This window comes from Marmota monax, unplaced genomic scaffold (genome assembly GCF_021218885.2).
Source record: "Marmota monax isolate L192 unplaced genomic scaffold, Marmota_monax_Labrador192_F-V1.1 WCK01_AAM20220418_F8-fsc00073, whole genome shotgun sequence".
Lineage (NCBI taxonomy): Eukaryota > Metazoa > Chordata > Mammalia > Rodentia > Sciuridae > Marmota > Marmota monax.
The window spans coordinates 7961847-7989235 of NW_026692846.1; the positions used below are offsets into that span (position 1 = coordinate 7961847).

The 27389-nt window shown below is 54.6% G+C and overlaps 1 protein-coding gene across 6 annotated transcripts in view; it reads left to right on the forward strand.

The window, feature by feature from the left end:
- Zfat (zinc finger and AT-hook domain containing) overlaps positions 1 to 7191 on the forward strand; it is a 180581-nt gene extending 173390 nt beyond the window's left edge. For all 6 annotated transcript variants that reach the window (XM_046449063.2, XM_046449065.2, XM_058580870.1 and 3 more), the window contains one exon: positions 6379 to 7191. In XM_046449063.2, the coding sequence (XP_046305019.1) occupies positions 6379 to 6618 (240 nt within the window). In that variant the 3' untranslated portion in view covers positions 6619 to 7191. The remainder of the gene's footprint in view (positions 1 to 6378) is intronic.
- Positions 7192 to 27389: the final 20198 nt, after the last annotated feature.

The window sequence follows — 27389 nt, forward strand, 5'->3', positions numbered from 1 at the left end:
GTGGCTCAGTGGTAGAGTGCCTGCATAGCGTGCCGGAGGCCCTGGGTTATCCCCAGTGCTAAAAAATAACCCAGCCTAGCAGCGTGCTCGGTTTGACTTGGCCTGCCTGGAGCCTGGCAGTTCTGGTGCCTCATGAGTATGAGTCAGGAGCACCATTCAGCCGATGAGGACCTGGCCAGCAAGGGCACTGGGCCCAGGAGGTCGTTGCACAGTGTTTTGAGAGCCATGGGTGAAAGGTGTGATGCGGGTGTGTTTACCCTGTGCCACAGCAGGTTCTGAGTGCTGTCTGGGTAGCCAGCTGCAAGAGCCCCTGCCCTTCCCTCAGCACGGCCTCCGTGGGCCTCAGGAAGGCTGCAGCTTTTCCTTCCCTGAGTTAATCTCTGCCTGTCATATTTCAACGTCCTTGGCTCTGTCTGCACTGTTTTGATGTCCCAGCACGGGTGGTGGTCAATGCAGTGTCTCAAGCACATGGACTTGTGTTCAGGGGTGGGTTCCAGTGACGTAGGTTCTGTGTACTGAGGTGAGGTCTACCCCAGGAAGAAGCCACCCAGGCGGGCTGCCTCAAGGGCTGCCCCTTTCCCTGTGGTCTTCTGTAGGACAGGATGCCCTCCTCACACATTTCTCCTGACCATTGTCAGGGTGCTGCCCAGCCCAGTGGGCTCTGCCTTCCGAGGGGTCATCCTCCTGTCTTGGCCAGACCTTCAGGCGTTCCCATGAGCATCAGCTCTGAGGCCTGGGCACGTAGATGGAGGAGTCCCTCAGTGTCATCTTATTGAATAGGAGGATAGTGGAGAATCATGAAGAAGGTGTGTCCCCTAACGTGCCACCTCCCCTTGGCTCAGTCCTGCTCTGTGGGCAGTGAGCTGGGGTCTTGTGTTCATCAGAGGTGTGGAGAAATGGGGAACGGCAGCACAGCCTGCACCTAGGGCATGGGAGCATGGGCACACCAGAGTGGCAGCCCCCGGGGCAGCTTCTCTTCCTGCCTGAGCCCCACTGCCTCCAAGACAGGGGCACTGAGACCTGTGGGGTGCCGTGAAGACCCGAGGCTGAGGTGTGTGCTGCTTCGCCCAGCGTCTGCACACCACTTGCCATTGTTGTTATCGTTTCGCACATTGTTTGGGCCACTGTAAGCATCAAGGAAGCTGAAGTCCCTGAGCCTCAGAGCTGTCCTCACACTGTCCTGCATCAGGCGCTTTCCTTGTTTAAACATTCAAGGGAAATCCTGCTTAGCACCCACCCAAGGGCCAGGTGTCCTTTGTGGTCTGCTGAGAACTCACCTGGTGCAGCGGGAGTTCTGTGGATCAAAAGTCACAACATCTGGACTCAGGTTCCAGCCGTGAGGCCCTGGGCGATTGTTCCCTGAGGCTGGGCTCCCTCTGTGGAATCGGGGGTTAGCCCTGGGACTCTGGTGCTGATGGGTGTTCCCCCCCATGAAAGACGTGCCACTTTCCCCACAGTCACGTCAGTGGGGACCCAACAGTGCATGAAATAAGGACAGGCAGCTGCTGGGCCTGTAGTATGAGGCTGCTCTGGGTGGCTGACTTTCTCCTCACCTCAGGTTCTGCCGTGGGTACTTCTGGAGCTGTCCCAAGCCTTGCATGTGTGGCTCAGAGTGTGGCCCTGTTCTGGACTTGGAGGAGCCAAGGCTGACCCTGCTCCCAGGAAGCTGCAGGTCTTCCGAGCAATGGCACAGAGATGGGGTGTAATGCAGCCCACACAGGGCCTCACGTAGCACCAAGGGGGTGATGGAGGACCTGTCTTCCTTAAGGGGTCTTCCTGAGCAAGGAGGGCTTCTGGGACTTACTTGGATGTTGGGAGGGAAATGCAGGGAGACGCTTAACCTGCTAAGAGTAGCTTTTACAAAAAAGTGCGAAGGGAGCTGGAGGAGGAGGAAGGGCAAAACTGGTAGGGAGCAGGAAGGAACAGGGGTAAGGTGGTCAGAGTCACCCTGGTGGCCTCCCACCCGTGGGGTCTCCATCAGCACTGCCAGGTGAGTGGACTGTGGGGATTGAAGCCAAAGTGACTGGGTCTCCAATGGAGCTATTTTTCATGTCCGTGGAGCCCTCCCCCAGGTGTGGGGCCCTGGTTCTGTCCTAGGTTCTTGAACCCTTGATACAAGCAGAGCTGCAGGACCCAGGGCCTGACCGAGTGACCATCTGAATGGTCTCACGGGCTCTGGTTTCTGCTAAGCTATGCTGCCAATAATTTAGCCGAAGGACGCATTGGATACAACACTGGGGAAATGGAGAATCCATCCCTCGGGGAATGATACTGTGAACGCAGATTATTTCTGCCACAGAGAACAGTGTTGAGACTGCGCTAATAGATTAAGCTACCAGAGTGAGCATTCTGAACAGAGAGTGGTTGGGAGCTATACCGACAGACTTAGCCTGCTTGGACGTGCGGGGACAGTAACTTAATCCTGTCAATCTGTAGTGTGTGGTTCCTTTAGTCACTGTTGTCCTGTACCTGTTGAGGATGATCTCTGGACTTGGGTCACTCAGGCCAACGTCCAGCTCTTTCTACTTCACAATCACTTGGCCTTAGACGAGTCACTAGACCCCTAAGAACTTCAGTGTCACCTTTTATAACAACGGAACAGAAATGCCCGAGCCACAGATGTGCATGAACAGTTGGGATGAGGATAGGAGAATATTCAGGAAATATTCTGCAGGGGGCTGGGTGGACACCAGCTCCCCTGGGACAAGGGTAGGGAGCACCCGGTTTGTAGAAACTGCATAGAGGCAGACATGGTCATGTAACACCTGAATACAGGAAGGGTGCGCTCCATGGAAGGCCTCACGATCCTCTAGGGGCCTTCAGTGTCCCTGGCTCATCCTCTGTGTATGATGCTCAGAGGAGGCTTGACCAGGGATGGCACCTGTGCAGGCAGCTTCCACAGGGATGGTAGAGCCACACAGAAGGTCCTTTGTGTGAAGCAGGCCAGGCACAGACCCTGGTAACCTAGGTTGGTGTCAGGATGTTTGCAGTGCCCAGTGAGAGAGCTAGAGTGTGCGGCCATCACACCGCCGGCTGAGACGCTCCTGGGAGGACTGCTGTGGAACACACGTTTACAACTGCCACCATCACTGTTTCTAAATTAAGCTCAACCCATTGTGTTTGGAAATTTCATTGCATCCTGGGAATTAGTAATGGGTAAATTTAGTGGTGATTTGTTGGACACACCCTAGAGCTAGAAATTGAAAAATGAAAGCAAATGGAGAAGGAGTTCTCTTTAAATAGACTTAATACTTAGAAAAGGTAATGTGGACAAACAGACATAATACTCAGAGAAACCGTGAAGGAAGTGCGGTCCTCAGGAAGTCTCACGTGGGGCAGGTTTTGATTCAGGAGGCCCACAGACTGGATGAGGCAGGGTCCTTATTTGAAAACCTTCACTGTCTGCAAAATGTGGCTCCGTCTTTCAGCTGATGACCAAGGCTCCTCAAGATTCGATTGTAAACGTCATTTCAGGCCACTCCATCTACTGTGACTGTACGCAGCCCTGTTCATGCATGATGTGACAGCTGTCCCTGTCACCTCTTTCATGTATTCCAAGGCCATTCTGGAGCCCAGGGTGGGAGCTGGAGTCTGGCTCAGCCAGAAGCAGAAGTCTCTGTAGAGATAAGAGCCCAGAGAAATTGAAGACCGAGACCCAGGAACCCTCAGCTTGTGCGGAGGGCTGGGGAAGAGCAGCGTGGAACCCTGGGGTCTGGGAGAGGGATCAGAAGGGCCCAGCAGCCCATCGTGAAAGCAGCGGAGACTAAGCTGAGTCAGGTCGGCAGCGCTGGATGGCGTCCCGCCTTCTGGAAGGGGGAGATGAATTCTGCCGGGGTTTGGTGGCTGAGAGGTGGTGGCAGCCTTGGCAGGGCTAGGTATGTGCCTGTCCTGTGCCCACCACGCCGTGCCCTTTAGCATCGTGATCCCTGAGAACGCTGCCTCTGTGAAGCCCAGGCCCCATGTGACAGTTAATGATAGGCACGTGGCTTACCTGCCCATCCAGCAGGAGGGAGTCATCCTTGATACCTCGCCTCCTTCCCCACGTCTGAAGGCAGTGGCCACATGCTGGCCATCCCAGGCATCCCCCTTCCTCCTGGGACCAGCCCTGAGGACTCAGCGTACACCCACTGCATCCCCTTGGCCGGGCGGGGCTGCCCCTGAAGGGCCCAGGGGGCATGGTCCTCCCTGTCCTGGCCAGGATCTCAGCCGCATCCACACTCAGACATGGTGTCAGGGGGGTTACAAGAACAAGAATGCGCAGTCGGTGGAATATCTCGGTGGACGAATGCTCCTCACTTTAGGCTTCAGCCTCAATGGCAGTCACCAAGCCCAGGGATGGTGCCACGTCCCAGGGATGTATCTTAAACTGCAGATTGTGGCTCTGGCTGTGTTCATCACCTTCTGCCTCTTGAGTGCTGCCTGGGGCATGCTGGGCCTGTTGGCACCTGAGGCCCCGAGGACCTCCGCATAGCCCACCCCTGTCCTTGCTCTGCATAGAATTTACTAACGTGGAAGGAGAAGAGATTTCTTTGCATATTCCTCCCCATTCTGTTTTCTGTTGGGCACTTTCTTTTTAAGTGAAATAGCCAATGTTTACTTCTCCAGTACTAGTTCATGGTTCATTTTCCCAGTTAAATGAAATTGAATAAACAGCAAAAGAAGAAAAAAGAAAAGGTCTTGGCTTGATCTAAAGCAAGCCAGGCTGAGTCTATCAACAGTTTCCACTCAGAACAGCTCTCCAGCTTCGGGCGGGGCGGGGATTCCATCAGCCCGGAAGTCCTTCCAGTCCCTGATACCAGAATTGCCAGGGCTCCCCAAGGTGCCTTTCCCACTTCCTTCTATGGGTCGAACACGAACCACCTGTTGACCCAGCAACTGGAATAGGACAGGGGTAGATGGGCCCTTCCCACAGGGAAATGCCCATGACCTGTCACAGAGGAATGGGCAGGGGACAGAGAGCCACCTAGTATCCATCATGAGCTAGGAGGGGATAGAAGCATCACTGGGCACCACAGGGGATGCCGGAGCAAGCTCACCCTGCCTGCACCTCCTGGAGGTCTCGGGGCCTCCCTGGTCTCCCTGAGGCCAAGCCGTGTCTTCCCAGGAACCAGTCACCCCTGGCAGTGGACTGTGCTGCACTGTGTGCCCGTCCCCAGCCTGGGCTCTCATGGGGACTGTGGTTTTCTATGGTGTCACCACCTCAGTGCTCATCAGTGTCTGGCACCTCATAGGTCATCACTCAGCAAATATCGAGTGCTTATTCTCTGATGAGGCAGACATGCCCCATCCTTGTAGAGCATTCAGGTGGCTTCAGAGGTGGCACACATCTTGTTGAATGAATGAAGGAGTAACTGACGGCCACAGTCCCTCCCGGGCAGAAGGCGTGTAAGGAAGTGCTGTTGAATGGGAGGTGGGAAGATGTGGCCTCGCAGCCCGGAGGGGAGCTGCCGCTTGCTGGCTGGTGCAGGCAGCGCACGCTCCTTCCGCCTCGCCCATCGGCCTGCGGGAGCCCTCTGAGGCTCGTCCTGCACCAAACGATCCCAGGCCCGTGGGCCTCCCCCCCAGGCTTGTTTTCTAACCTTTCAGTCATTTTTTGCAGTTCTAGGGTCTCACTTCTTTTTCTAAATCTTTCCTGTGTTTTTTAATCCTCTTCTCAAGATCAAAGGCAGCTGCTACCATTCCAGAGCTCTCAGGGACGTGGGGCCTTAGCACAGCTGGAATTCAGCCTCACTCGGACTCTTCCAGCTTGGAGCTGTGAGAAAGGCGTGGCTGGTCAGCAGCTCCTCTACTGCCAGATGCTCCCTGAGGCTCTCGTGCCCACACTGTGGTGGCCAGTGTCCTCAGCAAGCCTCCTCCTGAATGCGTAGGGCACCAGTGTCGATTCATGGCCTCTGGGGAGAGTCCTCCAAGGGCATGTGCTCTTGCCTGGGGTGGTAGTGGTGTCATGCAGAGCTGAGCTCCTGGAGTGTGTGGGAAGACAGAACCAAGGAGAACCTTGTCCCTTTATCACCAGCTGCCCCAGCTGTATGTCTCCAGGAGCCCTGTAGCCCAGGCCTGAGTAACCCCCATGGGGCTTCCAACCCTCCTCTTTTAGTGACCCCCACCCTGGGGCTCCCAGGAGGCAGCTTGGCACCGGGAAAGGAGCCTCAACTTTGAGTCTGAACTTGGGTCCACCATTTGCCACAGTGGAGAGGCCTTGCCCACATTGCTGGTGCCAGGAGACCTTGCTGTCTTAGAACATGGGGCGAGAGCACACACAGCATGGTTGAGCCTCTGGGCAGCCTGGTCAGGCACTGGACGGTACGAGCTGCTCGTCCACCAGAGTTGTGTTTTGTAGTTATTGCTCAACATGCGTGACCACTTTCTTGCCTTCCCCAGGTCACCGACGAGGAGCCCAGCTCCAACCACACGGTCATGATTCAGGAGACCCTCCAGCAAGCCTCTGTGGAGCTGGCTGAGCAGCACCACCTGGTGGTGTCCTCCGATGACGTGGAGGGCATCGAGACAGTGACAGTGTACACCCAGGGCGGGGAGGCCTCGGAGTTCATAGTCTACGTGCAGGAGGCCATGCCACCCGTGGAGGAGCAAGCCGAGGAGCAACCTGCCCAGGAGCTCTAGGGGCACCAGCATCACACAGCAGAGCGGCCCTCCCTCTACACTCCTGTCAGTGGCCAGACAGGACCCTCCTGGTCCTCCTTGGGATGGTCAGGGCGACTGCATCACCAGCAACCCAGGAGCCCGTTTCCTGGCACAGGTGCCCCTGACCCTGCAGCGTCTGCTTTGGAAGGACGTGCATCAGTGCACCTGCCTCGTCGCCCCTTGCTTCAAGTTCCAGGGACTCTGTCCCCTTCAGCATCTTTCCCAGTCACATCCCAGTCCTCAGCCCCCATCTAGGTGCCCGTCCACATCTGGCCCCGATGTGCAGTCTGGGGGAAGGAAGACGGCCACCACACAGCAAGTGACCTTACGGTCTTGAGTCCCCACTGGGCGGGTGGGTGGGATTGTCCTGGTGCTCTCCAGAGCCCTACTGTCCTCACGTGTGGGCGCTCGTGGTCACGTGGAATAGCCACCACCCCTCACAGGGCCCAGCTTACCATCTTGAGATTCCTTTGCTTTTAGGAAAAATGCACTTTTACTCTTCACCTGCCGTTGTGAGGCGGCGAGGTGGATGGAATAAAAGCATTCCCTGCCTGTGGTCTCCGGCTCCTTGCTGGGAGGTGGGGAGGGTTCACAGTCCCCCGCTCAGCTGCAGATCTCCGCTTGGCCCCACCTGAAACATCCCAGGTCCTTACATTGCAGCTGGTGGTGCTCTTTCCTCCTAAGCATGTAGGTGGGCTTCAGGGTCCTCTGACTGGGGTCAGTGATCTTCTTTTTCCAAGTGGCCAGTATCTGATTCACTGCCAGCCAAGAGGTGGCAGTGCCCCTTTTCCACTCTCTGTCTGGGAGGAGCTGTAAATTGACCATTAGAAACCTGTGGGACACGGTGTTGTGTGACTAAGATCCCTGGTCTGTGCTCCTGGTGGGTTTGCTGCCTTCGAGGTAGGCCACCCAGGCGAGTGCTGCCCACTCTGGAGTCTGTTGGCATCTCCCCCACCCACCTCAGGCTTACTGAGGTCAAGGCTGAGTGCTCTGGGATCCCTCCTCTAGCTGGGATAGTGGGCAGGTGCACAGGCATGTGGCTGCAGATTCAGCAGCCCAGGGCTTGGGCTCAGAGCCTGCACCTGGCCTCCCAGTGACCACCCTCACCTGCCCTTGCAGGGCTGCCACAGGGCATCTGGGGAAGCGTCAGGGCTGCTGCTCTATCACAGGAGGAAGTAGCCTCTGCTCCAAGGGGGTGAGGATGTGCCTGTGGCCTTCAAAGGAAGGAAGGAGGGCCCTCCCTGGGATGGCTAGGGAAGGCGTCCTGAAGAAGGGGCCTGTAAGCCACCTGCTGAGGCCGAGAGCAATTTGCTGGGGGGCGGTGCCTCAGGGAAATGACGTTAAATGACATTAGACAGCCAGTCCCTAGAAAGGCACAGATGTGAGATCCAAGGTGATAGTGATTTTACCTGTGAACCCCAGGGAGACCAAGGGCCTTGGTAGACCCAGGATGAGAAGGTCAGAGCGATGCCCCTGAAGAGTCCTGTCCAGACAGCCTGTTGATACCGGTGTTGATAATCAGGTTCAAGTCCCGGTCCCCCAGTGCTGAAGACTGAATACCCAAGAAACGCTGAGGCAAGAGCGAAAAGTTTAATTTAAAGGACAGGAGAGAGGGAGAGAGACTCTCTGCAGAGGAGGGGGTCTAAGTTGGTTCCCAAGGGAGTGGAAGTATCCTGTCCCTTTCATGTTTTAGGTTTCCTTTCTTCTCATGCCCCCTACTTACCTAGTAACCAGTGACCAAAAGGTGGAGTGACCAGGGGAAGGGAGTCACCCGGGGGCTACTCAGTAACAATGCAGGCAGGTAACCTCAGCAACAGGTTGGAGGAGGGGAAGTGCTCTGGAGGGATTAGCATTCTGTTTCCTTTGATGACCCCCCACCCTGTTCCTGACCCAATCATTCATTACCTGCACTGACTGTCCTTTTGCCTGTGGCCTCCCTGGGGTCTTGGTGCAGGTGGCCAGGCCACATGTTCAGGTGAGAGGTGGAGAGCTCCCTCCAGCCCAGCTCTCACTTCTCATCCCAGTCCTGTGACAAGTTACTAGACTGCTCCAAGCTTCCATTTACTCGTTTCTGAAATAGGTCTGAGGGCCATTTGAACTCCACACGTTATCGACAGAATTAACTGAGCAAAGCTGAGAAGCTGTTAGTACAGTACCTGCCCGCACTCTGTAAATATCAGTTATTGTTTGTAGTCTTAAGAGTGGAGGAGGTGAACAGGAATGTCCCCCAACCCCTCCCTCAGAGGGCTTGGGATTAGTAGGGGAGAGGGTTGGAATGGGCATTGGGAGACTCCTGGAGCACTCAGTGCCCCGTGGAGGCTGCAGGAGAGCCTGCTCTTCCCCAGAATGACAGAAAGGAGATAGGAACTAAGGAATGGCTGACTGCCCTCTTGGGTGAGGTGCTGGGCAGGAGGGCCATTCCCCAGGCTTTCTGGGGAACTTCCCCTGCAACTTTGCTAACCCTGTGGCACATTCCAGGGCCTATAAGAGGCAGCTTCTTTCCATCCCCCCAGGGTCCCTCTCCTCCTCTGCTCTTGGGTACTTTTTGACCCAGCTTGTATGTGGTGTCAGGCCAGGAGAAAACCTGTGCTCACAGGCTGAGTGACCCCTCCCTCCTGCCTGACAGCATGTTCTGTGCTTACCTGGGCCAGATTCCTTGAGGCTATTTGACAGGGTCATTGGGTCCAGGCTTCCCACCACCTGTGTCTTCGGGAGATTGGACCACAGGTGCATATGCAGTGCTGACCTTGTGCCAGGACTACGATGCTGTCACCATCACAGCTGCCCAGTGAGGTAGTGCTATCATGAGGATTTAACTGATCAGGAATGTTGGCACAGAGAGGTTAAATAACTTGCTCTGGGTCACAGAAGAAAAGACCAGGAACTGAGCCCAGGCAAGATCTGCACATGTAACCAACATGCCTGTCTGCCAACCTTTCTCTCCCTTTTAGAGCTAAGAAGATGGTGGCTGGGTGAGTGGCCTGCTTTGGGTGACACTGGAGGCTGGAAAGCAAGGCGCCTGGGATAGGATGCAGACATGAAGTTCCTGTGTCATGTCCTCAGGCACTTTCTGTATTCCCTGGGCCATGCGGCCTCCTGTATCTGCTTTCCTGACACCAGGAGGGCAGAGTGAGGCCAGGGGTTGGGGGCAGAGGTCAGAGGCAAGTCTCTTGTATGAAGCTAAGATGAGACCAAGTGTGACCCAGAGAAGGAACAGGAGCCCAGGGCCAGCCTGAGCCAGAGACAGGTGAGCCACTCGTAGTGCCCTGTGACACTTGGGACTGGGGAGAAAGCTGAGGACAGTGCTCAGCAGACCTGGCCCCCAGAGGCCCTGGCTCTTTGCACAGGCAACTCCTGAAGCTCATCTGGCCTGAGCCCCCTCTGGATGGGCTGTTCCTCTGCAGCCTGGACTCCCTTCATAGGCTCCCATCTGTTAACCAAGGGAAAAGGCCAGGCTTTGAGTAAGGAGCGGGTACCCTGGACAGGCAGGAATGATCAGCCTCCTGTGCACAAGGGCCTCTTCAGGGAACTTCCTGTCTCTCCTGTGTTCTGCTCATAGGCAGTCCTGGGAGGGGTGAGTGCACTCAGGCAACATGCAGAGACATTCACAAAAGAGCCCCAGAACCAGTGACCTTGGAGGTGATGTGCTAGGGCAGGGTGACCCCAACGAGGATCCATCATTGTGGTTGTGACACGGCCTTCTACCTGGCCAGCAACGCTGAGGCTGACTGCGTTAGTTGCTCTGAGTTTTGCATTTCTGAGGAGACAGTGACTCATTTTGTAACCTGTATCTACAGGACTAATTTAGCAAATTAATTTTTCTTGTAATAAGTATTTAAAATTCATTAGCTGCCATCACTGATGATTTTCCCCTGGCTCCTCAGCTCTGTCTTTCAAGGCTGGAGAAGAAAGACCGCTTGGTTCCAAATCCATCTCCCACTCCACCCCTTTGAAAATCTCCAAGTGAACTGTCCATCCTGCCCTTGGAAGAACTCCAGGTTCGGGACAGTCCCTCCTGGTGCTGATAGTTTTGGGTCGAAGCAGGAAGTCTTTGGGAATCAATTAAGTGACTAATACTTTGCTGGAGAGAAGAGTGTACCGAGGGGCTTGATTCACCATGCACCGCAAAGTTCTCTAAGTCAATTATTTTCAAGTCAACTCGCCCTTCTCTTAGCCGTGACGGGACACGTTTGGATTTGATTTAAAAAATTCTAATCTATCACTGTCACCATTCCTGCTGTAATTTAAGGCTTCGGTGGTTTGTGGTAGATAACAGTCGTTACACTTCCTGCAGGCTAAGAAGGCAGCCAGGGCTCGGCGCATTAACTACCACCAGGCTGACAAAAGGGAGAAGAAAGGACTGTGGCGACACAGGCGGTGGCAGGCCTGAGGCCCCTGGGGGAACCCGAAGTGGGGGGGCTCACTGCCTCCCCTGCTCAGTCCTGGTTCTTACATCCCGCACCTCTCTCCTGACTGCTCACACCAGACCTGTGGGTCCGAGACACCCCAGACAGCAGCCCTGCCCCGGGGTGTGTGACAGGGACAGGAGAACCTGGGAAGGAGCCAACTGGTGGCAGAACTTCCCAGGTGCTAGATGGTGGTGCACCACAAGGCCTTCGGGCTTCCCTGGCTCCTGTGCGCGCAGGTCCCAGCGTGGCCACTGGTCTTCAATTGCGTCGGGGCTCTGTACACCTCGCCACTGGCTCTCTGCAGAGACGCTTGAGGAGCAGCTGACCCAGTGCTGGGTCCGAGGTCAGAGCCCCATGCAGCAGTCCCCCAAGCCACAGGGTGGGTGTCAGTGAGAGGAGGCACCTTGGCTTCCTGGCCTAGCATCCCACAGGCCCTTCCTCTGAAAGGTATCACCACCTCCACCAACAAGGGTTGTTGGAGTCCTTGAAGTCACTGTCATCATTTTTACTCTGTGAGAGCCATGCTTATCCTGAGAGTGGCAGAGAGGCTGGAGGGGAGGAGTCAGTCCACTCGGGCTGCTGTGACCAGGTGCCTTAGACTGGTGACGCTGGAGAGCAGACATGAACTCCTCACAGTTCTGGAGGTTGTCAAGTCCAAGACCAAAGTGCTGGCGGACTTGGTGCTACAGCTTGGATCTGGAGGGTCCTCCAGAGGTCTGTGTGTTAAAGGCTTGGTCCCCGGCTGGTGCAACTGAGAGCTGGGGGAACCTTTAACAGGTGCAACCTACCAGGAGGTTTGAGGGGGATTACGGGACCCAGCCCTTTCTTTTCTCTCCTTTTTACTTCCTGGCCACGGGAAGAGCAGCTCTCCTTCGCCACATGCTCCCCACAGATGTGCTGTCTTGCTACAGGCCAAAGCAATAGGGCCGATGGATCATGGCCTGGAACCTTCAAAACTGTGAGCCAGAATGAACCCTTCTGTTGTTAAGTTGATTATTACAGGCATTTCATCGTCGTGATGGAGAGCTGACACATTCTGTGTCTGGTGGGGCCCCTTCCTCATAACTCCTTCGAGGTGCAGCCCCACGTGGTGGAAGGGAAGGACCAGCTACTCAAGGCTCTTCTTTTTCTTTGTGTAGGGGGTTGAACTTTGTGTAGGGGGTCTTCTACCACTGAGCTTCATCCCCAGTGCCCTGGCCCTCACTCCTTTTCTTGAAGACAGGGTCTCACTAAGTTGCTGAAGCTGGTCTCAAACTTGTGATCCCCCTGCCTCAGCCTCCTGAGTTGCTGGGATTGCAGGTGAGCACCACTATTTACTGGCAGCTCTGGCCTCCTCTTTAGGACACTGACCCCTCCGTGAGGATGGAGCCTTTGTGACATAATCAACCTCCTTCTTATATCTTTGCCACTTTGGGCGTGCTGAGCCAGGCCCTCAGGACAGCAGGGTTTCAACATGTGAATTTTGGGAACATAAACATTTAGACCATAGAAGTGAGTTACTACCAAAGGAGCTCCAGAGATAGGAAGTGCTCAGAAGAGATTTCCCCCCTCTGTAGGCATCCAAGGGGTACCATGAATGCAGAGCAGAGACAGTGAATCAAGGTGCAGGGTGTCGTGGCCGAGCCCTGGAGACCACCATACTGCCTTGTATTGTAGAATAGCAAACAGGAGTGAAAGGGACTCATCCAGTGCACAGAGCCAGTGAATCTAGGAGACAGCCCCGTATGGCAAGGCGTGTGTCTCAAGGAGGCTGAGGGTCCACATGGTTCTGAGAAGGCTTGTCCCTCTCTCCCCTCTCATCAAAGCCTTTGCCCCTTGCTGCAGCAGACCCCGTTGCTCAGACCTTTTATCTGAAGGAGGCTAAAGGGACATCAGGAAGGGGTCATTGCAGAGCCACCCCCACTGCAAGGACAAGTCCCTCCCACAATGGGGGATCCAGCCATCCTCTCTGATGTGACTCAAATGTTGGGTGCCCCCCAGGCAGAAGGAAGTCACCCTTATTCTTGGACACTGTGGGGCCGGAAGTCTGTTCCCAGCCCCTAAGACTTGAAACCCACCCATGGCTCCTTATCTCTTTGCAGGAATCAAAGCCTTTGTTGGAATATCTGTAAACCTAAAGCCGTTTGTTCCCTGTGTTCCTCCTTATCCTTGTCCTTTCTCTGTACATCTCTAAAGTGGGGAGATCCATGCCAACCCGACCTTAGGGCAGAGTGACAAATACACGACATGCACAAAATAAGCACGACACCGGCTGCCACCAGCATCAACCCTGTTGCACAGTCTTCTCAATAGGACTGACAGCACGAGGGCCAGAGCACCTGCTGTCCCACGGAGGGGACCCTCCAAGTCCCACTGGAGGTTCTTCTGGCAGTTCGCGGCTGCTGGAACCACCCCCAGTGGTCGCAGTGTGTGGGGCGGGAGCACAGTGTGACAGGTGGGGAGTGGCTGGGTTGGAAGCTCTGCAGACGGCCCTTGAGTGGGGGAGGGCACAGCTCCTCTGCCAGCCCACAGCCAGCGCACTGAGCCAGGCCCTCGTGTGGAAGGCTGGACGGGAGGAAGCCTAGGGCCTGGCACGCACTGTTTGTCCATTCAGCTCAGTTGGACAGTGTCTGGCCTACTGTCCTGAGGCCAGGATTCTAGATGAGCAGAAAGTAAAGCTTGTGTCAGTCCCAGACTTGCCACCCAGACCCAGATTTCAAAAGGAAGAACTCCAAGATGCTGTGCTTGCCTTGTGGATCCCAGCTTGTCCCTGAGTGGGAGTGTCCTCACCAATTGTAGGACTAATGCATGGATCTGCATGGCAGAGTTCCAGGCCTTGCCACCTCGTGAGCCTGGTACACTGGCATGAGAACACTTACCCAGTAGTTGGCAGTTGTTAACATTACGTGTGCTCGAGGGTGGTCTATTGGGTCTGTAGTCCTTGGAGGGTTCTTGATGGGCTTTTGAACCCTGTGAGGATGGGCAATTGTTTCCTTTTAAGAGCCAGGTCCATATTTTAGGTTTTGTGTGTCTTGAGGTCTCTGTTGCAACTCTTCAACTCCATCGTCGGAACAGGAAAGCAGCCGGATACGAACAGGAATCAGTGTCCTCTCCTAGATGCTTGGGTCTACAGGGCCAGACTCATAGAAACTGTAAAGATATTTGTGTTTTATTTCCATTGAACAAGCAGTTTTATACTCATGATCTATTTCAATTTTCACAACTATGCCATTTCAAAGGGAATAAATTAAGGTCAATAGTTAGAGATGACAGCTCTTTCCACACTGAGGGAGATGTGATAGAAGGTGTGGAAGGTGGCCATGATCTGATGCTGGCCCCCCAGCCCTTGTGTGACCAAGGGTTTCCCTTCTCTCTGGGCCTCAATTCCCTGTTCTGAGCACAGTCAGTCATCCTGGTGGCTCCTGTCTGTCATGATTGACTAGATGAGGGAAAGAGCTACAATCAGGTCAGCTTTATTGGCTTCTAATTCTTTTGATGATGCTCTGAAGGAAATAAGACATTATTGTAAGGAAGAAGATCCTTTAATTAAATTTCTGGGAAATTAGAGGATTGAATGATTGAAATCGGGGGGGATGCTCTGTCTAAATTAATTATAATGCCGTTCTGCTCCCTGCTCACCATGATACCAGGGGCCTGAGTGCCCCAGGAAGCCCTTCCTCTGGGGCTTCTTCCCACACACAGAGGCTGCTCTCCCTGGGCCTCCTGCCCTCTCTGCCATGCTACAGCTCACGGATGGCCCATGATGGGCCAATCTTAATTAAGCTGAATGGTTTTCCTTGAGCCTGCAGAATAGTAGATGCAACTGGGGGTTCCGTTTGGTTCAGCCACCCCTTCCAGAGAGGCTAGAATAGCCTCTGAGCTGCTGACCTTGAGCTGGTCAGTCCAACCCCCACACACTGTAGGTCCCTCCACCCCCAGGTCCCGGCAGAGTGAGTGTGCACCGTGAGCCAGGATTTCACTTCACTTGAGAGCAGGAATGTGCTCCCTGTGGTCACCTGAAGGCTATCGTGTCCCCGACTCTGGCCATCAAAGCTCAGTACAGAGGACTTTTGACTTTTCCCTCTCCTGAATGGATGGTGATCACTTCCTGCATGTGAGAAACATTGCCAGTGTCCCCAGGGTATGCATAAAATACTCTCTGTGTCCTGTTCTCTACTGAGTCCAGCACATTCAGTCCTGTAGCCAGGATTTCCTGAGGACACCTTTTACCTGGCCTAGAACATGTGCTCTCCCTCACCAAGGATAGTAGTGCTGCTCAGTAAACTGGGACTTGTCCCCAAGCCCACATGGAGCAGCCTACACCTTTTATCATTCAATCCTCTAATTCCTCAGCAATTTAATTAAAGGATCTTCTTCCTTACAATAATGTCTGATTTCCTTCAGAGCATCATCAAAAGAATTAGAAGCCAATAAAGCTGATCTGATTGTAGCTCTTTCCCTGATCTAGTCTATCATGACAGGCATAAAGAGGGGAGCATGATTCCTTCCAAGCCCTCGCTAGAGTCTTCTGATCTGGCAGGGCAGAGAGATCGCTGGAAAATGACAAAACCAAGTGGTGGATAACGTTTTCCACCGGCTGTGGGGGCACTGAGCAGGGAGCCCTGCCCAGCAGGCCAGGTAAGCCTTCCTTGGGTAGCTGCAGGACGTTCCAAAGCCAAGTCCTTGATGTTGTCCAGGAGTGAGCCAGATGAAGAATGTGACATGGGCAGAGGCCTGAGGCCAGCGAGAGCAGGACACAGAGAGCCAGTCAGAAGGAAGGGACCGGCGTGAACCAGCGTGAGCCTGAAGAGGTGAGAAGTCCAACAGGGGGGCGAGGTGGAGGGAGACGCAAAGGAGTGGGTGGACGGGGGAGTGCCACGGACATCCAGAGGGACAGGCTGTCTCCGAGGTTTGGAGAAGCAGCTGGGGTGGCCCTGAAGAGGGAAACCAGAGTCCCTGGCCCTCACCGCCCATAGTCCTCACCGCCCATAGTCCTCAAGCCACCAAGCCACACAGACTTTGTCCCTCCCAGCCCTTCACTCAAGGTGAGCCCTTTGAGGGGAGCCAGAGGGCAGGCTGCTCCATGTGGGCTTGGGGACCAGTCCCAGGTTACTGAGCAGCACTACTCTTCTTGGTGAGGGAGAGCACATGCTCTAGGCCAGAGAGTAAGTCCCTTTACTGGGACACTGTTTGCTCCTGTCCAAGACCCTCTGTGGGTTGTTTCCCCTCAGGACTTTCTGGATGAAAGAAGCAGACAGCGGCACGTGCATTTGTGCTGTGTCTTTTGTCCTCTGCTCCAGTGTCTTCATGGACTGGAGGTTTGGGTAGTGTTGCCATAACGACACATCAGCCTGTGGCAGCTGGGTCCTTTTACGGGTGGGTAGACAGGCATGTCCTGCCCTGGATCATCCCTCACCCTGTCCCTCTGCCTGGCGTTCTCCTACTCCTCTCCCCCCCGCCCATCCTCAGTTCCCAGATATCCCACTCGGACTCCTGGCAGCTCCAGAGCAGCGCCCCCTTCAGCCCATCACCATGAACTGCAAGAGCCTTTCTCTGAACCTCCATCAATGGTTAATTTCACAAACAATCCACGAAAACCTTCTCCCCGTAGGAAGTTTAGACATTGCAGTGGGTGCCAAGTGGTCTTGTTCATCATGCCCACTCGTGGGCCCAGTGATGATTCGGAGAGCAGATGCTGAGAACCCAGTCAGCTACCAGCTCATTTTCTTCTCCACCCAAAGAAACAGTGCTCTCAAACCCAATCCAAGGTGACTGCTCTGGGTCTATGGTTTGGAGACTGTCCCTGTTCATGGGAAGGATTTTGGAAGTGAAGTCTCCCGGTCCATGTCCACATTTCCCACCTGAGGTGGCAGAAGCCGGGGAGGTTTTGTATTTCCTTGGCCACCAAGGAGTGAGTGACAAGGCCAGATTAGGAAACCAGACTCTGCTTCTTCCTGGTCTAGGCTCTGTCTGCCCTCACCATGTCAGTGTGTGAGGGAGGGTCCTCTACCATCCATGGGTACTGTTCCTTTCCCTCGCTCTGGGTGGTTTTTCCCATCCTTCATGCAAGTGCTAATCAATTCTCTGCAAAAATGCTAACAGGAGTTGTGTTATCCTCTATGGTGGTTGAGACAAATTACCACAGACTTAGTGGTTTACAGGTAACAAATGTATTACCTTGGAGTTCTGTAGGCCAGCAGCCTGGCATGGGCCTGGCATGGGCCTGGCTGGGCCAGGAGCCAGGTGACATGGCTGTATTGCCTCTGAGGCATTGAGGAGAGCCTTCTTCCTACTTGAGCTCTACCAGACAAATTCCTCAGCGGTCCCCTTCCTGGCTGGCTGTGACGTTCTGACCATTCCCAGTTTCTAGAAGTCACCCACATTCCTTCTGGATTTTTACACCTCATAAAGTTTCCTCCTGGGCGAAGAAACTGAGGCCTGGAGAGGTCGCACAGTGTGCCCATCATACAACTGTTCTGACACGTCTTGGGGCAGGACTTTCTGGATGAAAGAAGCAGACAGCGGCACGTTGCCGGGGCCCTGTTCCTGGTCTTCCCCACCACTTCCCAGGTGCCAGGCACTGGGGCCAGGCCTCTGGCCCTGTCCATCCTATGCAATGGAGGAGCACGCTGGTAAGCTGGCCTTGATCAGCCCGTGATGCAGCTGTGCAGCAGGTGCTGGAGGCTTGGCAGATGAACAACAGAATGGGAGACCCCGTGGGCAATGGCACAGCAGGAAACGCAAAGCAACACACTTTGGAGGTCTACCCAGAGACAAGAACTGGTAGGAAGGTAGCTCCTTCCTGGGCAGCTTGCTCAGCCCAGCCTCTTCAGTGACCAATAAGGTCCTCCAGCCTGCCTCCATCTCTCCAGAGGCACACCAGGAGGAGCCACTCTAGACATGTTAGGTCAGCCATGGGCATGTGGCCTTGACCTGGTGTCTTCACCCTCCGTAGACCTACATGGCTTTCCAAGGCCCAGCCCAGGTGTGTGGCACAGTGCACAGGCTAATGATAGAGGCGAACCTGAAGGGTCATGCTTCTGCCCTTCAGCTGTGCCAGCACTGGGCGCCATGTCTGTGAGCATCCCTCCATACCACACAGCACACATGTCCACACCCCACACACACGCCAAACACCACAAACCCACACACTCACCACACATACGAAAGAACTCTATATACGCCTCACCCTAAACACACACGACACACGCCCCCCACACGGGAGCCTGTTCTCTGAGCGCCTCCCACGCCCGGCGGCTGCTAATTGACTCGCGCTGCAGGCCTGTTTATCATCTCTCCCCAGTGCTTGGGCACCAAATGAAGACAGATTCCAGGAAGCTTTGAAATGTTCCAAACATGGACGCCTCGGATTCACACGCTTTGAAGATTAGAACAAGTTTTAATTCTCCTCCTCCCAAGCCTGGCTTCTGGCTTGTGTTTTAATTATTCCTGCAAAATACCCTGTTTCCTGCGACTTCCAGGAGAAGTGTGGGCTGGCTGTGGATCTGTCACTCATGGGCTCTCACCGTGTACCAGCATGTGATCAGTGAGTCCCTGAGCTGCTCCGTGCTGTGACAGCCACAGAGGGAGGAGTTTCGTAATTCTCTTACCCAAGCGGCAGAAAGGCCTCTAGAGGCCAGACCCGAGCAGATCAGATCCGAGTGAACCAGGCTGTCTGGTCCCCAGGCCGAGTTTGTTACCTCCTGGCAATGACGCCTTCTGTAAGCTGTAGGTGATTTGGCAAATACAAGAACGAAGGAGTAAACACAAGCTTCCAGAGAACCTTACGGTTCACGTTCTTGGTGGGTTATTGTTATTATAAGCATATATTTTATTTTTAAAAAATGGGCTCTTACTTATCTACGTGATCATTTCTATGCAGTTTTTTTTTTCCATTAAATTGCTCCTTTTCAGAGACTTGAGCTGAGGCAGGAGGAAGGAGGAAACGGAGGCGGGGCAGCAGCAGAGTCTGCCAGGCAGGAGCTGAGCTGACAGAGGCCGTGGGCAGTGGTGGGCAGCCTCTCTACACCAGGACCAAGAGAGAAAGCCGCGCATTTCTTAGGGGAAAAGGAAGGAGTGGCTTGGAGTGGGTGGTTCTGGTGGGCTGTGTGCCTCCTCCCCCACCAGGACTGTCTAACGTGTCAAACACCCGTCTGCGGGATGGGCCAGCAGCAGTTCTGCCTCGCAGGCTCTGGGGGTGGCCCTGCACGGTGTCGGTGTCCACACGGCTGGGTGTGCCAGGCAGCAGGGCCTTCGCTCCCCAGTGAGGCAGCACCCTTCTAGAATGTGCGAGCAACACGTGGATCCTGAGAGGAGGCAGCCTGCGCTCACCCCCACCTGTCCCTGTGCATCCCCACCTGTCCCTGTGCACCCCCACCTGTCCCTGTGCACCCATACCTGTCCCTGTGCACCCCCACCTGTCCCTGTGCACCCACACCTGTCCCTGTGCACCCCCACCTGTCCCTGTGCACCCACACCTGTCCCTGTGCACCCCCACCTGTCCCTGTGCACCCACACCTGTCCCTGTGCACCCACACCTGTCCCTGTGCACCCCCACCTGTCCCTGTGCACCCACACCTGTCCCTGTGCACCCACACCTGCCCCTGTGCACCCCCACCTGTCCCTGTGCACCCCCACCTGTCCCTGTGCACCCCCACCCCCCACGGCAGCCGCAGGAGCTGTGCTGGTACCTTGGCAGCTGCCAGCCCGCCCACCCCATCTCCACCTGCTGTCTGCCCTTGGCTGCGGCTGGCTTTCCCTGCCTTTCTGCCTTTGTCCCTTAGGGCCATCTTCAACACAGCAGCCACCCAGAGCCCGTGAAAGCCTGTCTAGGTCAGGGGGCTCCTCTGCTTAAGACCCCCCCAGGCTTCCCCTGTCCCTCAGGGCACAAAGTCCTTCCAGCAGTCCCTGTCACCCAGGCCCATAAACTCTCCGACCTCATCTGCTGCACCCTCCCCGCTCCAGCCACCCTGGACCTCTGCAGCTTCAGGTGCTGCACCCTCCGGGCCTTTTCCTGGAGCACTCCTCACCCACAGCCCACGCCTACTCCCTCGCAGTCTGTGCAGCTCACCCTCCAGCAAGATGGCAGCACCCTCTCCCACTGCTCCTCACCTGCTCCTGCCTTAGTCCTTGGTTTTATTTATCGTGAGCTGCTCTGAGGTTCTGAGTCCCAATGCAAGTGAGTGTGGGGTGAGAAGAGGCTGCACTGCATGGAGCCATTGCCCTGCTGGAAGGAGAGGCCAGGCCCTCAGCCCTCGGCCCCCTGGGGACTGCCGGGCCACCACAAGGTAGAGTGCCCCTGCCAATGTGGGAATGGAGGAGCAGGGACAGGGATGTCCTGGGCCTCCTTTGTGGTGAAGAATGGGAAAGTCTGCCCAGTGGTTTGCTGGACAAACCACACCGGGAATCCGGAAGGGGGCACAAGGGAAGGAACACAGACATTCTGCACCACTGGAGGCTGCAGGCAGCACTGGGACGTTCCTGAAAGCTAGTCACAGGGGTCACACCTGATAGGCTGCCAGGGCACTGACTGACGCCTGTATCCTGGGGATGCTCCAGCTGGCCCCCTCCCCTGAGGGCAGGGCAAGGCTGAGCAGGACAATGGGAGAGAAGATAAGTTGTCACATTGTCGCCCATTTGATTTGGGTGGGTGGAAGGAAAAGCCTGATGCAGGGTGTCAGCATTTGTCTCGGGCATGTCAGGCGCTGTATGACGTGAGGGGCAGGCGCTTCTGGCCCCAGGCAGAGAGAGGGATGGGTGGGCGGTCCCCTAAAGGGGTCTATGGCAGGGAGCAGGTGCCGGAGACTGGGGGAGGGTGCTGAAGATGGCTCTGACTCTAGTCATTTAGCCACAGCATGAATTATTAATGGCTGGCATTAAACCACACGTGCGTGCACACACACACACACACACACACACAGATCTGAACATCGTTTTCCCACCATTCATCTCTGTACTCTTTTCTGTACTGCGTTGATTAAAGTTCCATTTGATTGGGGGTGGAGTGGCACCGTGGTGACTGCTGTTCCCCTTAGCAATCTCTGAGGATGAGAGGGACACAGCCTGGCTGGGTACTCAGAGGTCCCCTGCACTCTGATGGGAAGAGCCGCCCCCCTTCCTCCCGCGGATGTTCCCCTTCCTCCCAGCTGTTGTCTCCCCCTGAAGGAAAGCTCCTGCCCCTCCTGTCTGCCCCTCCTGCCTGCTGCAGCTCCCGTGTCCTGGCTGCTCTGGACCATGCTTTCCAGGGCCTGGGAGACAGCCCTGAAATCAGTCTGCTCCAGAGGTCAGATTTACAGCTTTAATCTCTCTTGGTGCATTGTCGGTGACAGAGAAAAGAGCATGGCCCTCTGCCCACCCCCACCCCCCACACACAAAATATGGTGCGGGCTGCTGTGAAGGCCAGTGTTGCAGAAAGTTCTCAGCATTCAGAGCTGTGGATGGAGAGCAAGAGCTGGGGGCTGCCCATTCGAGGCTGAGACTCCTCAGCACCTGCCCTTGTGCCTTCAGTCTGCTGATGCCCTCCCGGGAGGAGACTCTCAGACCTGGGATTGCCCAGCCTTTCTGGTCCTGGGGTTCCCTCTACTTGGGACTCCATGCCACACCCCCACTTCCTTTCACCCCAAATCCTGTCTTCCTGGTGAGGTCTGGGTCAACCTCCTCTCTCCTTGGGCCTCCACATCTTGCATCTTGCCAATGAAGGTGCCCTTCCTTCCTTGCCTCCTTTCTTCCTTCCCTCCTTCCTTCCCTCCTTCCTTCCCTCCCTTTGTATTAAGGATTGAACCCAGGGTGCTCTACCACTGAGCTACATCCCAGCCCTTTTTATTTTTATTTTGGGATAGAGTCTTGCTCTCTCAGGTGTTGCCAAGGCTGGCATTGAACTTGTGATCCTCCTGCCTTGGCCTCCTGAGTTGCTGGGATTACAGGCAGGGGTGCCTTCTAGGGCTTCATGAATTCTGCTCAGTCCTGTTCCACAAGACCCTTGTCTCAAATGCTCCCTGAGCTCAGCACCATCGCTCTACTTTGTGGCTGATAAAGTAGAAACTTGGAGAGGTGAAGAAACAGCCAAGGGCACTTGGCTACTGAAAGGCCATCTCAACTCCTCAAATATCCTGGAGTCCAGTGAGCAGGGCATTGTGACATCTGCAGTTTCCAGGGCTCCTCCCCCGTCTACACCCTGCTGAGGGCAGGGGACTGGGCTCCTCCAATTGCCATTTTGATTTTTTCATTTACAGGAACCTCTTGGGTATTTATCCAGCCTCCTCCAGGTAACTTCTCTGAGCTGTGGGCCGCTCCCCTCCCACCACTCTTTCCTGGGCTGGCCTCCAGTGTGGAGGGGCTTCGTGACTGTGGCAACAAGGTAAATGGAGACTGAATGCAGTGCTGATGGCACCAAGTCACATTACAGCTGGCAGAGAGGTCTGCAGCCCCTGGGTTTCACTGGAGAGGCCGCCCTAGCCTCAATTCTCCAGGGGCCGCATGCATGTCTCTGGGCAGTCACAACCCTCTTTTTGTGAGCCATGGCCCCTGAGGCCTGGGAGAGAGGAGAGCTGTCCCCTGATCTCAGTCCATCCCTGACCCTATTCCCTGAAAACCTCCCCTGACCACCCTTTGACCTTAGTCTCCCTCTGCTTCTCCTTCTCATAAGGAGGGATTTTCCTTAGTCAGATTTTCTTTCCAGAGTGTAAAGAAGCCAATTTTCCCTGGGATTCATGAACGCAGGTGTAATCTCCTGCCACCTCAACACCAGGCTCTAGCCCTGCCTGGACCCTATAACTTGGCCATTAGGAACAAGAGTTCTGCAGCTAGCCACCTGGGCTCAAGTGGCTGCCTCTCCTCCATTCATCTGTCCATCAGAGAGTTCCTGGTCCCTCCTCTCTGCCAGGCACGTGGCCCCTGCTATTGGATGTGCTGGGATTTCAGGGCTCCTGTGAAGAGGAAGTGCTATGTGTGTGCCAAGGGCTGGCAGAGAATAAGATCTCCAAGTTACCTGCCATTGCTGGCTTTGAATCACATTTCTTGGTCTGAAAGTGGATGAAGAGATCTATCTTGAAAGATTACCATGTCGTGTAATTTATGAATTCTCAAGAAGCATGTGCAATGACAGGGAAATAACAGCTCTGGTTATCCTAGCTCAGACTCAGGAGACTGCATAGGCAGATGACATTGGCCATGGGAGGAGGCTCAGCTTCCCCAGAGGAAAGGGAATTTAGTTCCAGGATACTGTGGCATCCAGAGTGTCTCCTCATATCTCATGGCAACTGGTAGCATCGAAGGTAGAAGAGGATCAGGACCATCTACCTGATCTTTCTTGTACCAGGTTGGACTTGGGGTAGTAACTGTGCCCCACTGTTACCAGCTCCCATATATCACACCTCTCACCCCTTTTGATGAAAATCTATTTCTTAAGCCCAGTGGCCTCTGCCTTCTGTGTCCTGCTGGGATCCTTACAGCCATGGCCATTCCTTCCCCACCCCCTTTAATGGGCATGACCCTGTATGGGGTCCTCACCCTACTCCCAAGGACATCTTTCCTGGGGGCCTCAGCACTCCAGCCTAATCACCTTTTCTGGTTTCCTTCTGTCCACAGTGCATACCCAGCTCCTTCCCTTCTTGTTGAATTGATCTATCAGTGTCTCCTTTGATTCCACTCTGCCTGATCTCACCTGGTAGGAAGGTCTCTGTTTGGTATGAACTAATGGAGACTGCCCAGGTTTGAAATGACTCTAGGAATGCACTGTCTGCTGTGGGGACACCTCTGAGAACACCTGTTAGGAGGCTTGGAGCTACAAAGATCTAGATTCAAACCTATTATAAAAGAAAAGGGCACGAGAAGCCTGGAGATAGGGTAGTCCAGGGTCAGTTAATTTGGTTCCTTCAGTTTTTGTCCTTGACATTTCAATTTATTCCTTTGATTGATTAGCTAGTAATGGCCCTGAGAGGGTGCCCTGATCCGGGTGTCACATGCTTCTGGCAAAGACAGAAAAGGGAATGTTTCCTCCTCACATCTCTTTATCAACAAGGACAATCTTTTCAAACACTTTTGGCTGACTTCTCTGGTCTCGTTGGCTCTTTCTGAACCACTCTCCATGAGGGCACGTGCTGGCCATCCAGGCAGATGCCCACCAGCGCTCAGCCTGTGGAGCTGGGAGAGGGCAGCCTCCCCTGGTGCTTGAGCTCTGCCAGGCACTGCGGGCACAGCCATCAGTGTCCAGCACTCTGGGAGAAAGGTCCTAGGAGATATGTGGTGGTGAGTCCTCAGGGGGAAGAGGACAAGTTGGGGAGGGCAGGGTGGCAGTGGCCTTGGGGGAGAGAGTTGGGGGTTTGGGAGATCTACCATTATAGACCACCGGTGATGGTCCATTTCCAGCCCGTCTGCATCTCTGAACAACAGTGGTCCTATTAGAGGATGTTAAATGCAGGGCAGTTCACCTCAAACCAAATCATTGGGGACAAATCTAAAGCCATTTTGCCAAATAATCTGCATAATAACAAACCCACTTGGTCACAAAACAAAATATCATCTTTTAAATAAGAATATATTACAGAAAATTGAAATGTTGGGAAACCCCTTTGTTAAAAATGTAAAAGATGGTAAACTTAAGAAGACATAAAACAAAAGGAAAAGGCCCCCAAAGGACATGAACCAGGTGAAATGGTCGTTTGGTAAGGGGACCACAGCGCTTCCCTATGGATCATGTCAACCCATTCCTGGTTCTGTGGGAAGACAAACCCAATCCCTGCTGCCAAACATGCCCAGGTGCTGCTCCCCAGCTTTGGAAAACTCAGCCCTCAGGCAGAGGGATGTGGGTGTCTGAGGACAGGGTTCAGGGTGACAGGCGGCCAGCTTGGTCTCCTCACAGGTGCCTGTCACTGGTTGGAGCTGCTGTAGCAGGGGGATCACGGCTGCTCAGGTCTCTCTTGGCACTTAGGATGGACTACATCCTCCCTGTCACCTCCCCTGCCTCCAGCAAGCCCTCCTTACCTCTTCTCAGATGACCACAACCACCCCAGGGGCCCTCCTTTCCACCATCTTGACCTTCCAATCCAATCTCCAGTGGCACCGTGGTCGTAGTCCATCTTTAGAGACAGTGTCACTTCTCTGCTTCAAACTTCTTGATGGCTTCCTGTGAGGCCTTGTGGTCTGAACCAAATTTCTCCTCTGGCTTGGTGGTCCAGAACCTTTCTTCTTCTCCCACCTCATTTCTTACCTCTTTTGGATCGCTCATAATTCTTCAGATACTCTGGCCTCATTTCTGTTTCTGGAACATCCAAACTCTTCCCTCCTTCTGTAGTTACATCCGCCCGGAATGCTGTCCCTCCTCCTTCTTGGAAGACATATCATTTCCATGCTTGGGTCCTCTCTGCTCAGATGCCACCCTCAGAGGGGCCTTCCCTGCCACCCATCTGAGTAGGTTCTGCCCCAGCCTGGACAAAAGCTTTCACATCAACCTGTTTGCTTTCTTGATAGCATGGGTCTCAGTAATGTCACCCCACACATGCTGTGTCCTCTCCGGGGTGTGATCTCCTCTGCACCCAGCCACAGTCCCTGCACCTGAGACCAGCATCACAGATCTTGAGTTGACACTTAACTAGCTGAGTGAGCAAGGGAGTGAATTCTTTGGAACCAAGCAAGGTGCACAGGACTGATGGACACACCCCCTGCTCAGATGGGGGGAGACAAGGTTCAGGGGATGACACGGTGGTTCCAAGTGCTGGAGGCCCCAGTGCTGGGCACCTTGAAGGTGCCCCACATTCTGCCCAGAGATGATCCCAAGGAGGGTTCCCTAAAGCCTCTCCCACGGAGTGTCCTCAGCACATTAGCACTCTTCATTTTAAAAAAGAAAGGAAAGGTATTTATGTGCAAAGCCACTTATCTCTGTAGCACCTGCAGATAAATCTTCTAATTTACAGGCAAGCTGACACCCTCCAACAGCCAAAATCAATGTGTGTCACTGTAAATCCAAGCTGGGCCTCAGCATTGACTTACACCAGCCGACTGATGGCTTTGCTTCTGTACTGGGCCTGGCTGGTGGACAGATGGGCGCACCCTGGTGGGAGTGCTGCTGGAAGGCCGCTTCTGGGCCCAGACCTGGCTCTCCACCCCAGTCCCTCTTACTTCTCAGAGGCTCTGTTGGCTGCAGAGGTCAAGGGCAAAGCCCCTCTTGTCTGCTTGTCAGTATTCTGCTTATCATTGAAAGCCCAGCTCAGATTCCGCCTCCTGTCCACAGCGTTCTCGGAGTTGTCCACTCAGAGTTCACCGCTCCTCTGTGTTGCCCTAGGGGTGTGTCTGACATTTGACAATGAGCCCAAATGGTAATGGGCATTCACCTGCCATTTCCAAAAGACAGGACTGCTGTGAGAAGGGCTGTCCACCCGCTAGCACTTTGTAGCTTTTATTCATTGACTACCTACTGTGCGCCACTCCTGGGAGCACAGTGTCCAATTGGGAAGACTTACAATAAGATATCACAGGTGCTCCTGGGTGGGGTGGGGTGGCAGCCGGAACAGACTACGCTGGCAGGGCAGGCTTCCCAAGGAGGCCGTGGTTGTACTGAGATTCAGAAGTGACCAGGAGTTGGCCAAGTGAGCAAGTGGACAGAGAGGACGGCCCCATGATGTGCTGGTTGGTTGAAAAGTACAGAGAGGCACTCAGGCCACCTTACGAAAAGAAGGGATGAGGAGGGAAGGGTGAGGCTGGAGAGGGTGGGCAGCCAGGCCACCTGCTCCCTCTCTCTCCCAGGCCCTGTCACCTTGGTCTAGCAGCGCATCTGCTTCCCTTGTCTTCTGACTGCAAGTGTTGGCTGGACTGGTCTCTGCTCAGCCGCTTTCTTCCGGAGTTCAAGGCTTTTGCTTTCTAAATGTTCTGCCGCCTCCTAACCTCTGTGCGTACAGGGCTCATCGTGGCTCCTCCCATCCCCAGCTTTCAGCTGGATGTTGTCAGAAACCAATGCCTTCCAGTTCCCAAAGCAAATCAGTGGCCACTGGACTCCAGCTTCCCCCCGAGCCGAGGGCAACCCGAGCTGAGCACCAGGACTGAGCAGGCTCCTTTTACTCCCGAAGCCCCTTTTCTTTCCATCCGAGGCTGCTTCTGAGTTGTGCATAACTGGTTTGTTCTAATCACCTAATATCAGAAGACAGGACCGTGGCGAGGAGCACAGGGATGAGTGGCCCCAGGGAGTACCTGCTTTCGCCCTTGGCCAGGACAAGATCCTCAAGCAGACCTGAGGCCAGGGGTCAGTGCCTCACATTTAATGAAGGTGTGCTGGGCAGGAAGGCCCAGGGGGAGCAGAGAAGGTGGAGAGGTGTTGTGCTTAGCTTTCTGAGGCTTGGGTAGGCTCTGGCTCCCACAGGCATTAAGCACCAG